At 42.2% G+C, this 13,343-nt stretch overlaps 1 protein-coding gene across 1 annotated transcript in view; it reads right to left on the minus strand.

The window, feature by feature from the left end:
- LOC138975829 (acetylcholine receptor subunit alpha-like) overlaps positions 1–13,343 on the minus strand; it is a 62,742-nt gene that overhangs the window by 3,052 nt on the left and 46,347 nt on the right. The window contains exons 7-8 of the mRNA XM_070348596.1: positions 11,739–11,923; positions 7,909–8,097 (exon numbers count right to left, since the gene is read on the minus strand). Of these exons, the coding sequence (XP_070204697.1) occupies positions 7,909–8,097; positions 11,739–11,923 (374 nt within the window). The remainder of the gene's footprint in view (positions 1–7,908; positions 8,098–11,738; positions 11,924–13,343) is intronic.

Consider the following 13,343-nt stretch of genomic DNA (forward strand, 5'->3'; position numbering starts at 1 on the left):
CTCCCTGTCGTCTTAGAAGCAACATACAGAGACACATGATCATTTAATATATATTTGTTTGTTTTTAAATGTAGGTGTTTTTGTTTTTCAAGTGGGGAAGCAATAAAGAGGTCGTCGATATCAAAATTGATATCGACGGAAATGTCGTCGATATCACTTTTACACTGAGCTCAGTTTTGCCCAATTGACCAATGGAAATCCACGTAACATATGAAATAGCAATATTCAGTATTATTGTTGTGTTCATCCACGTTTGACACCGATAGGCAGAAGTTATGCTAAATGTTTAGTTTTGCTTAGAATTAAACGCTCCAATAACGTACCTTTCTATGTGTGCCAGTGTGTGTGTGTGTGTGTGTGTGTGTGTGTGTGTGTGTGTGTGTGTGTGTGTGTGTGTGTGTGTTTGGTTTTACACGTACGGCTGGGCTGTCGGTCACTCCCTCCTTAGCCGCAGGCGCCTGTCGAACGGACTCGATGATTGGACGGGGAAGGAAAGCCGTTTATCCTGGCATTGATCCTGTCGCCTCGCTCTTAATCAATACAACCTCCGCAAATCCACCCTTATCCCACCTCCCCCAAAGAGCCCTATCTGCTGGTGTCTCCTTTCCCCCACCTGCACACCCCACCAGCTTCCTCTCATCTGTTTCCCCATTTTCCTTCACTACCATATCCACGTCCAAGCTCTGTCGAAACTTCCTTCCAAACTTGCTATTCCGCCTGTATGCAAAGACCCGACAGCGGGAGCGGCACATCTGCCAGTCAATGCGGTTTAACACTAGAGTTATCTCAGACAGGCGTAGCTCGGCAAAAGCCTCTGTGTGTGTAAATAAGTTGATTGGCCGCGGTCGGTTCATAAGCTCGGAGGGTGTCTGTTCATTGCAGAACCAAACACGCTTAATCTCATCCTCATGAAAGAAAGCTGGCGGTGAATCTAGCAGGGCGAGGAACGGCAAAGACGGAGAGAGACAAAAGAAGGCCGAGTTCAACCCACAGTCTTGAGGACCACAAGAATTCTGGTACCAGGCGAGGGAGAGAAGAACTTGCCCAGGGGTCCATGAGAACAATGAACATTCACGAATCTAGCTTCTTCTTGGTCAACAGACTGGGACCAGTAAACCTCCCCGCTTACTAACTAAACAGAGACGGCTGCCTAGCTTGAAAGTTACAACATAGCGAGAAAGAAAAAGAAAACACAAATACGTCCTTCCCGTTGTTAGTCAGAAAGGCATATAAATGTAAAATAATAATACAATGAAGACTACGAAGAAACTAATAAATGTTCATTTCATCGGCCCGTACCTCAGCATTTTCATATTTTGTGTAAGTTTGTGTAAGTTGAATTGTTAAGTGTTGTTCACTCAGGAACAGTTCGGAAGTGGCACAGAAGGAGCGCATATTTTCAAACTGACAAAACAAAACAAAAAAACAATAGATGTCATACTAGACAGAGAAAACGTATCCTGAAGGAAGATACGGGTGCGCATATAGTATTCATTCTATTCTGTCTTGGCTGGTTCCCATTGCAGGCCCGTGTCTCAAGGTACTGAATGCAATCAAAGATCTTCTGTCATCTGCTCGATGCCTTCTGCGCATCGCGGACTCGGGACTACAGTTGACCTTCTTTGCACATCACTGCGGAACAAAGATTATTGCAATTGCCGTTTGTTACGCGTGATTGTTCTGAAAAGTGACTATTACATGATTGTTCTGAAAGTCTACTATTTATTTCATCGTAATCATGTAAGCCCTCATACGTGATTGTTCTGAAAGCTTACTAATTTACATGATTGTTCTGAAACTCTACTAAAGGTAAACTTGCTTCACCCGTGAAATGTTGTCAGATATAGAACAATATGAATACCCCTGCCCAACGAAGTTGGAGGGGGGTATATATACTGGATTCACTTTGTCCATCTGTCTGTGTGTATGTCTGTATGTATATGAAACAATATTTTGATACAATGATACTAAATCTTAAGTGATATTGATATTTATACCCCACCCCAATGAAGTTGGAGGGGGTATACTGGATTCACTTTGTCCGTCTGTCTGTGTGTATGTTTGTATATAGGTAAATGGAACAATACATTTATTTTGATACAATGATACTAAATCTTAAGTGAAATTGATATTTATACCCCCGCCCAATGAATACAAACTCAACAAGTAATACGTTTCATACATTGAACATGTCTTCTTTATTGTTCTCAACTCAAAATTGAAATTAAATGTTCAAAGACAAAAATTATTTATAATCTTCAAAAATGTAATGATTCTTCTTGAGTATTCCCAACTGAAAATTCTAATTACAGGTATTAAAGGGACATAGAAATTTTTGATTTTTCCTCTTCGCCATGCTATGTGGCTAGGTCACCAAAATGGATCGAAAGGCATGGCAAAGAGGGAAAATGGAAGCTACGTTTTGGCCCTTTAAAGACGAAAGGCACAACAAATAATTTTCACAAATGAAACTTTATCTTTTATTTTTATGAACTAAAAATTCAAGTGGAGAGGGGATGAAAGACGTGAGGAGATGGCCGGGGTTGCGATATGGGTGGGGAGTCTGGGCTATAAAGTTCTTGCACGCGAGACCATAATTATACTTTTTGTGTGTGTGTGTGTGGGGGGGGAGTATTTTGTTTATCAACTCTCTCTCTCTCTCTCTCTCTCTCTCTCTCTCTCTCTCTCTCTCTCTCTCTCTCTCTCTCTCTCTTTCTCTTTCTCTCTCTCTCTCTCTTTCTCTCTCTCTCTCTCTCTCTCTCTCTCTGAATATTTTTGTCATCCTAAATGTTGGGGGGGGGGGGGCAAAAAGACATGTTTGCCCCCACCCACCCCACCCACCCCCACCCCAGGACCAGCTGCCCCCCCCCCCCCCCCCCGTTTCCGACGCCATCGCACTGAGTACATACGCACACACACACCACACATACACACACATGAAAGCTAAATTTATCAGCACATCTCTGTTTTCAGTTACACTTTTTTTTATCACACAGCAATTGCAACCACCAGAATTTTTTATATGAATTATTCAAATGGTTTGATAAAGTGTCAATTGATATGAATTAACCTCCCCCACCCCCTACACCTAAAAAAAAGGGAGTGGAGAGACGGATCAACTCAAACACACACAAACACGCATTATGAAGCTGTCTCGGACACAGAAAAAAACACCCAAAAAACCCACGAAGACACAAAGTATACATATTGCTCCATATCTGACAACATTTCACGGGTGAAGCAAGTTTACCTTTAGTAGAGTTTCAGAACAATCATGTAAATTAGTAAGCTTTCAGAACAATCACGTATGAGGGCTTACATGATTACGATGAAATAAATAGTAGACTTTCAGAACAATCATGTAATAGTCACTTTTCAGAACAATCACGCGTAACAGCCGTTCACATCAGATATCCCCCATGTCAGTTTAAGTGGCGCCTATAGTAACTGAAAACGAGGTACGGAGTTGAAACGGCACTTGACTTGAACTCATTTACAATCTTGAATAGTGCGAAGATTCCCTTCACACAAAAGCTAACTGCAAATAAATACGGGGCTACCAATACCACCAGAACTTAGGATTATCGAAACACTGACTTTTGGTATCTTCTTTATTTAGTCCTAGAAACTTTCTCTCCCTTCTGTGTCTGTGAAAAGGTGTGGTGGTGGTGGGGTAGTGGTGAGATGCATTTTGTGTCGTAAAATCATATTCCAGCGCAAATTCAAAACCTTCACAGACTGCATCACAGTAGCTCGATGCGTAGCTACACTGTGTGTGTGTGTGTGTGTGTGTGTGTGTGTGTGTGTGTGTGTGTGTGTGTGTGTGTGTGTGTGTGTGTGTGTGTGTGTGTGTGTGCGTGTGTGTGTGTGCGTGTGTATGTGTGTATGTATGACGGTGTGTGTGCGTGTGTGTGTATGTGCGTGTGTGTGTGCATGTGTATGTGTATGATTGTGTGTGCGTGCGTGCGTGTGTGCGTGTGTGTGTGTGTGACAGATCTAGCAATTTTTGCAATGCCGCTTCTGTGCAAGTCTAACTCTTTCTCTTTTGTCTCTCTCCAAAAGTAACGCGTTGCGTTTTCTACGGCCGACAGCTGTGATTCCGGCCTGGGTCTTTGGATTCGCCACAAATACGAGGCACTTAACGAGCAAAGATGGTCGCCTGCCGCAGGGGACTGAAATTGCTGCTCCCTTGCTCTCATGCCAGTCAATCGTCATTAGACTTAATTAGGAAAATGAGAATAGTGCGTGCTTCAAGACGCCGCTTGCTATCAGAAATGTGGCTTTGATACTTTTTTCTGCTTCTTTTTGTTAGACATGCCATTTGGTGTTATTGGAATTCACAAGCGTAGATCTTCACTGTTCTGGAGTGTGAGTAACTTTTTTTCTTGGGAGTTGGACTTTGCATTTTTGTAGGTGTGGGGGGAGGGGGAGAGGGGAACGGGCATTGATGGATCCATTTTTTAATTAGCCATTAATTATGATTTCGATGTGAGTCGTATAAGGAAGACCTAACAAAAATAACATATGAAAATCTACTCGTGCGCAGCAATTTCCGACAAAACACAAAATAAGGATGCATTTCTCGGTACAGTTATGCGTTCATATAATTCACTGACATATATATGAATATACTGTTGACCCTGTCTTTAATGACCACCAAATGCACCAATCAAAAGTGGTTGATACAGACGAGTGATCGCTATGGAAAGCTGAATTATATGGGGGGGGGGGATAGGCGGGCATCCTGTCAGGTGGTCGTAATGGGCAGGTTGTCGTTATTGAGAGGTGGTCGCCAGGGCAGGTTCGACTGTACTTAAAAAAAAATCGCGGTCTTTGTACTCTTCAAAGAAAAAACTTTCTTTTCTCCCAACAAAACAAACAAAGGTTGATTAGGTTGACTGAAGTGTCAAGTTCATTTATAAATACTAGTAATAACATCCATAAAGCCAGACGTAAAAGTATCAGTCTGCATTTAGGAAGCAATGTTAGTTCTAATGATCAACTCGTCCATTAATACAATGTATTCGTAAAAAAAAGAAGTTTATAGGCGCATGGCGGGCTTTCAGTTAAATCACAAAACTCTTACTTTACGTACATGGCCTCGGTTCATGTGGAAAACACGTTACAGCCAGCAAAATATATTACAACCATTACCTCGCCTCGGTTCATGTGGACAACACGTTACGGCCAGCAAAATATATGACAACCATTACCTCGCCTCCATGACCTACTTGTAAGACACATACTACTCCAGTTAGCACTTGAGACATTGAATCCAAACTATCTCATGCCCCGAGCAAGTGGTCTCGAGTGGTAAACAGACAACAAACAATCAAATATGATACCCCCCCCCCCCCTCGATCTATCTAAAGAACAAAGACGTGACGAAAACGGAAGACAAAAAAAAAGAAGGAAAAAAACAAAGAAAAGGAAAACACAAATCAGAAGACGCTTCAATAAAGGACAATAAACTGCAGCAAAAACGAATCCTCCTCTCAGATTTATAAGTCCCTGATGCCCCGAAACGAGCAACAAGGCATCAGTCCCATTCAGCCAGCAGCATATCGCATTTCATCCCACCCATCAGGGAAAGCCATATTTCTCCAACTTTTTATGCATAACGGACAAAAACGTCGTCCTCGCCTATTTCTCTTCACCATGACAAAACTTCTCCCTACGAATCCCACCCCAATTTCTTTTTCTTTCATCTTTCGTTCTTTCTATGCCGATGTTCGTCTTCTTGCCTTTCACGAGCGGGGCAAGTGGCATCCGGGCATTTCAATAACTGCGGCGCAAATAAAATGGCGGCGGGTCAGTGCCTGGGAAAGAAGCGATAAATCAAAGCGTCCGGTGGCGGGGCGAGATCGATCTGTATGTTTCCTGCTGTTGAGGAATTTGTCAGCGGGTGAGGACGTGTGGGGGACAGGAGAGGATCGGGACGAGCCATTACCCTCGTCTGGCAGGAGGACTGGAGCCCAACAGAACCACTCGGGTAGGATGAGAGGCGGGAGGGGGGACTTTACGGGGAGGACGGGGTGGGGATGGTAGGGCTTAAACATGAGAAAGGACAGGGTTTTTTTCTCGGGGCGGAAGGGGGTGGGGGATGGGGGTGGGTGGCTGAGCAAGAGGAGCTGAGTCGATGGCAATACATGAACCTGACATTACACAGAAACCGATGGCGGTCTACCACTGATAACAGGTTTCCCGGTCCATCTGCAGACTCTGAAGGCAGGATTGAAGGTTATGGATGTTGACAACACACACACACACACGTTCTCACCAGAATCAGTTTTATAATGTACTGGACACGAAAACGACAAATTGCGAAAAGTGTTACAGAGTTATCTTTTTTTACGGGGTTGTGGGTACTGACACTTATTGTGGGCCTGTTAATGTGTATGTTTAATTAAGCATTTACTGATTGTTTTTCGCTCTTTCCTGTTAGCTTTTTTCCAAAAGACATACTTCGTGTATTTAAAGTTAACTGAATTCCTGAGTTCTACACTTCTATAATGAGTATATATTAGTCCGAAATGAGGCTTGCATCTGATTGAGTGCCAAGCAAATGTATGGAATATATTTGCCAGTGAGACGTTAGTGAAGTTTTCGGTAAACTGCATCAGAAACATGGCTCTGACTGAAGAAAATAGTTTATATTTCTTTTGCCTCACAATGCGGTAAACTTGTGGGTACAATGTGTTATTTCCTGGTGCATTGTGAGTTTCTTTTCTCTCTCTAAATAAATATGTATCACCAGTGGTGGAGTAGTCGGAAGGGAATAGATGGACGTTACAGCAGCTGCCGCTTCCTGTAAATGTCGAACACCCAGTCGATACAAGATTGAACAAATTAGCTTCAGCTTATCAGCTAACTAAGCGTAACGTTAAAGCCGGCTTCCTTCAAAGAACGGTAATTTGCTGAAACCATTTCCCACCAGCTAACGGGGCCCTCGCTCGTCACGTGACGTTCAAGTCTTCCTTTTCCTGTCACGCATTCACGCCGAATCTGTCCAAGATAACAAGTCTGAAACCTCGCGCGCGCCTTTACAGACAGTGAATCAACTTTGGATTCTTGCCTCCGCCTTCTCCTTCAATACCTCTAACCCTACATAATGCCCGCCCGCCAAAAGGTTCATTACAGCGAGGCAGGAAGAACGTGGGACACACGTGCCCAATCTGCTGACCAGCGGCTCGCTGTCTAAGCCTGTCTGGCGGTGGTCTCTGATCTCGTCGGTGGGCAAAGCGGAAGCGGGCGAGGTTGTGATGAGGGTGCACGTAGCCCCTGGTCACCAAGGACAGAGGGAGGTGGCGTGCAAGATAAGGGGAGCAGGGTAATGTATGCGTAGCGAGCTTTTGACTATGCATATGCTCTAGGCACAGTCTCGCTCAAGGCAAAAGAGAAGAAGTGGACAGGGCTAGCAGATCACTATTGCTTGTATTAACGCTGTAGTCTGATTAATCGACAGAAAAATAAACAAATAAGCAATCCGTCTAGCCTAAAACCTTAAGCATGTGACAACCATATTCCCTCACCCCCCCCTTCCCTCCTCCCCCTCCATTGTGAACAGCAAACAATAAAAAGGTTGGACCATTCTGTTCAGGAGAACCGGGCGGCGAGGCAAGATACTACAGGTGACAGACCACAATTATTATTTCAGGTGATTACGATGATAATGATAGTGATTCTAGTGACTAAACAAATCAAGATAACATGGGTGAATATGGTATGCAGAAAACGACTAAGATAAGGGTAAGGTCAAAGACAAAGTATCCAAAGCGCACATTGATACTTCCATTCTCTCCAATAGCCAGCACCGCTGATCATGACAATAACTACGAGAGCTTCCTTCGCACATGAAATGAAGACATCACGGAGACAATGTAATGAACATATCTAGTTGAGACTCACCGCCACCTCGTCATCGCCTTCTTTGAACTGGCTGGCGATGTAGCGCACCCCTTTCAGAGCTTCAAGAACCTCAGGCGGGTAGTTGTCGCCCGCCAGTTCTTCCAGGTGGCGGGGTAGCTCCATGTCGGACCAGTCCCCGTCCGTGCTGGTCTGCCGCTCTTCCTTCCCTGTCATCGTCCGTACTGTGACCTGTCATTATATGCTCTTTTATGTTTAATCACTGGATTCACCCTTTGGTAATGGGTAGTTCGCTGCAAAATAACAACATTTTGTTTTGTTTGCTTGGGTCGGGTCTCGTAAGCGTACAGAGAACTACTACTTGCAGCATGGAGTATTTTTAAAATTGTTATTAATGCTTATATATATTTTCTCAGTTTTCTCTTATTCAGGCACATCTCTCTCTCAGCCCCCCCCTCCCATTCTCTCTCTCTCTCTCTCTCTCTCTCTCTCTCTCTCTCTCTCTCTCTCTCTCTCTCTCTCTCTCTCTCTCTCTCTCGCTTTAAATTAGATTGCTTTGGATTCAATATTTCACTATTATGTTTCATGTGCACATGAATTTCTTGGTTCCAACTGCTGGAAACTTACTATATGAGATATTGAGATGATATTGATATGTCTGATTTTTCATGTTATTACAAGCGGAACGTTAAAACAAGTCGCGTAAGGCGAAAATACAACATTTAGTCAAGCTCAGTCGAACTCACAGAATGAAACTGAACGCATTGCATTTTTTCCGCAAGACCGTACACTCGTAGCATCGTCTGTCCACCGCTCGTGGCAAAGGCAGTGAAATTAACAATACAGAAAAGCGCGGTAGCGGTTGCGCTGAGGAGGATAGCACGCTTTTCTATATCTCTATTCTTTTTAACTCTCTGAACGTGTTTTTAATCCAAACATATCATATCTATATGTTTTTGGAATCAGGAACAAACAAGGAATAAGATGAAATTGTTTTTAAATCGATTTCGGAAATTTAGTTTTAATCATAATTTTTATATTTTTAATTTTCAGATCTTGTTTTTAATCCGAATATAACATAATTATATGTTTTTGGAATCAGAAAATAATGAACGATACGATAAACGTATTTTTGGATCGTTTTATAAAAAAATGATTTTAATTACAATTTTCAGATTTTTAATGACCAAAGTCATAAATTAAATTTTAAGCCTCCAAGCTGAAATGCAATACCAAAGTCCGGCCTTCGTCGAAGATTGCTTGGTCAAAATTTCAATCAATTTTATTGAAAAATGAGGGTGTGACAGTGCCGCCTCAACTTTTACAAAATGCCGGATATGACGTCATCAAAGACATTTATCGAAAAAATGAAAAAAATGTCCGGGGATATCATTCCCAGGAACTCTCATGTCCAATTTCATAAAGATCGGTCCAGTAGTTTAGTCTGAATCGCTTTACACACACACACAGACAGACACACACACATACACCACGACCCTCGTCTCGATTCCCCCCTCTATGTTAAAACATTTAGTCAAAACTTGACTAAATGTAAAAAAAGAAGTTGTCGCTGTATATATTACCCACTTTCCATGGGCCAATGGACTATAAGGAAATAAACCATTGTCACGTCTTCTCTCTCTCTCTCTCTCTCTCTCTCTCTCTCTCTCTCTCTCTCTCTCTCTCTCTCTCTCTCTCTCTCTCTCTCTCTATTTCTCTCTCTGTCTCTGTCTCTGTCTCTCTCTCTCTCTGTCTCTCTCTCTCTTCTCTCTCCTCTCTCTCTCTCTCTCTCTCTCTCTCTCTCACACACACACACACACACACACACACACACACATACATACACACACACACACACACACACACACACACACACACACAAACACAAACACAAACACACACACACGAATACAAACACACACATTTCTATCCCTACAAAAAGCACATCACAACTACAACAATATCCACACGTTTTCCATTCTATAATTTAACTAACTAATGCCCCAATGACAGCAATGCAGGGAACCGTTCTCCAATCAAGCAGACATGGCAGTGTCCACTGTAGCAATCAAGCGGACCCGCAGTCCAAAGGTCTGTGATTTCGTGATGGAGCAGAATGTAAATAGGTGTTGCCATGGGCATGCACAGTAGTGAAAAGGCATATATCGTAAGAAAAAGACGTGTTTTGGTCATACAAACGCTAACAGACACACACACCGACACACAAGATCACAGGAAAGGTGATGGCTGATTTCCATAACTGTTCTGTGGGTAAAAGGTAACTGTTCGATGTTGAAAGCTGACTGCCTCCGTTTGCAACAATACGGTTGGTATTTGAGTAGTTCAACACAAACACACCTACAGTCATATTCAAGCATAGAAATTTAAAAACTGCAATCCTCTACTTCTCCGTCCATTCTTGTTGTCTGATGACAAACCCACAACAGATGAAGGATCTCAGAATTAAAAACAAGTCGCGTAAGGCGAAAATACAATATTTAGTCAAGTAGCTGTCGAACTCACAGAATGAAACTGAACGCAATGCCATTTTACTCGTAGCATCGTCAGGCCACCGCTCATGGCAAAGGCAGTGAAATTGACAAGAAGAGCGGGGTAGTAGTTGCGCTAAGAAGGATAGCACGCTTTTCTGTACCTCTCTTTGTTTTAACTTTCTGAGCGTGTTTTTAATCCAAACATATCATATCTATATGTTTTTGGAATCAGGAACCGACAAGGAATAAGATGAAAGTGTTTTTAAATTGATTTCGACAATTTAATTTTGATAATCATTTTTATATATTTAATTTTCAGAGCTTGTTTTTAATCCAAATATAACATATTTATATGTTTTTGGAATCAGCAAATGATGGAGAATAAGATAAACGTAAATTTGGATCGTTTTATAAATTTTTATTTTTTTTTACAATTTTCCGATTTTTAATGACCAAAGTCATTAATTAATTTTTAAGCCACCACGCTGAAATGCAATACCGAAGTCCGGGCTTCGTCGAAGATTACTTGACCAAAATTTGAACCAATTTGGTTGAAAAATGAGGGCGTGACAGTGCCGCCTCAACTTTCACGAAAAGCCGGATATGACGTCATCAAAGACATTTATCAAAAAAATGAAAAAAACGTTCGGGGATTTCATACCCAGGAACTCTCATGTCAAATTTCATAAAGATCGGTCCAGTAGTTTAGTCTGAATCGCTCTACACACACACACACACACACACGCACACACGCACACACGCACATACACCACGACCCTCGTTTCGATTCCCCCTCGATGTTAAAATATTTAGTCAAAACTTGACTAAATATAATCAAGAATGGTAGATTATTGGAACGTTTAATTTATAACAAAACAAACAAAATGTTACAGTCACCGTACTTCGACCCAGCTCTCGCTAAATAACCACAACAGGCATAATCAAAGAACAAGAAAAGTATTTTGTTGACGGATATATGGACCCAGCGGTCTTTTAAGTGCACAGACAAACATTAATTAAACAAAACTTATGTGACAAAATGTTCAGCCGCTCGCAGGGAAGACACAAGCAACGTGTTTGTTTGTCTGTGCACTTAAAATACCGCTGGGTCGATATATCTGTGAACGTAACGTTTTGTTTTGTTAATAAGTAAACGTTCCAACAAAATACCTTTCTTGTTTTTTTATTCAGAATTTGTGAACGTCGGCAGTCTATTTGTAGTTGTGTTTTTTTCACAACAGGCATAGCATTCAAGGGGTCCGGACGAATTCATTTCACCCACACATCGTGAAATTCTCTTTACACAAGCGAAAAGTGTCTGAACTGCTTTACTCAAACACTGAAGAATAAATCTTCATCAATATGTTCCCTGGCGCATACCTGTGACTTTCTGTCTTTCTCTGGTCGTTTCATGAGCAAGGCTTTGGGCAAGATCTGGGTGAAGACTCGTCGCACCCAGGGGGACATGATGTGCGTAGTTGGGGAGTTGAGGTTGATGTGTATCGTGTAGACAGTCACCACGATACTGGCCGTCACCACCACCATAATAAACAGCAAGTATTTACCTGCAACAGAAGTATCAGGGATTAGATAAAATGGGCGACGTCGGCCAAGCACTGTGCTAAGTGCCAGCTATTTCCTGTATGGCGCAAGAAACAACTTCATTGTTTCCGATTCGCCGACCAACACAGATTTTTTCCTCCCGACCCTTGAACTATTTTTGACAATTTTTGACCATTCAAAACAATATGATTTAATATAAAGAAGAAAAATCGAGTTAGTAGACTTTGCAAGGAAAGTTGCTATTCGCCGATATCAAGGAGACACCGTTCGCGCGATTTCCGGACAATATAAATCTACTATATAATATAATCGTATCTATGAAATGCCTGTGTATAAAAAATAATTTTTAAAGGGAACAGACCTATCAACCCTTATTTGTTTGTCCTTGTCACCAGATACAAACCTTTTTTTGTGTGGGCCTAATCAACATATGCGACTAGCACCAAACATTGCAGAAACACACATCGACTGTCACCGAAATGATATTATCGTTTGCTCATGATTTGTTTTTCAAAATATTCATCTATCAATCTATGAAATGTCTTTTCGTTAGTGTTGCTGTACCGTCAAATGTCCCCCTTTACCGTTTGAGACGACTCAAAGGGGAAACGGCCGAAGGGATATAACATTTATTGGAATTACGGTTAATAATGTGTGCATACATTATGAAACGCAATAAACTAAACATATGTTTGTGATGTCAGAATAGTCTAATAACCAAACCTTCCCTACGCTGTAATATAGAAGTAGTCACGTAACATTGTCTCTGGTTATTCTGTTCATTTATGAATGTAATCAGGATCCCTTCACATCACTTTCAGTCTGTCAGTTGGCTTGATTGTCTGCAGCGCTTAGCTTCTCTGTGACACACTGACCCTTGCGATCAACAGCAAAATATTTGTTCGAAATTGTAAATGACAAAAAGACGAATGCTGGTTTTTTCACGAACTTGAGGACACCAGATTTTACCCTGAATGCCATAGACCCCTCATTTCACCCCCACCCACCTTTGACACCGTTTTTGGACCGCAGTACTGGCTGCGCTGAACACTATGGAGTATCAGTTTCCCTGGAAACCAGAGAACACTTATTGGAGCCCATCGGAGCGGCATATTGCCTCATTTTCCGCAAGGCCGGACCCTGAATCATTCGCTTGAATGGAAGGGGTGTAAAATAAATCTCCGGAAGCCTTTCACTGCAGCAGAGACGAATTTCCAGTTCAGTGTGTCTCTCCTCGCGGCCAAGACGAAGTTACGGGCTTGAGGGAGTTAGGAAGAAAAAAGAGTGGTCAGATAAATGTGACAGGTTTGATCTCTGCCGTTGACCTTAGGTACATATTGATGTCCACGCTTTCCTGGTAGCGGAGGGGTACGAGTCTGGGACCGGGATCTTTTTCTGCCTGGCTGGCGGGAGATTCTGTAC

This window comes from Littorina saxatilis, linkage group LG1 (genome assembly GCF_037325665.1).
Source record: "Littorina saxatilis isolate snail1 linkage group LG1, US_GU_Lsax_2.0, whole genome shotgun sequence".
Taxonomy (NCBI): domain Eukaryota; kingdom Metazoa; phylum Mollusca; class Gastropoda; order Littorinimorpha; family Littorinidae; genus Littorina; species Littorina saxatilis.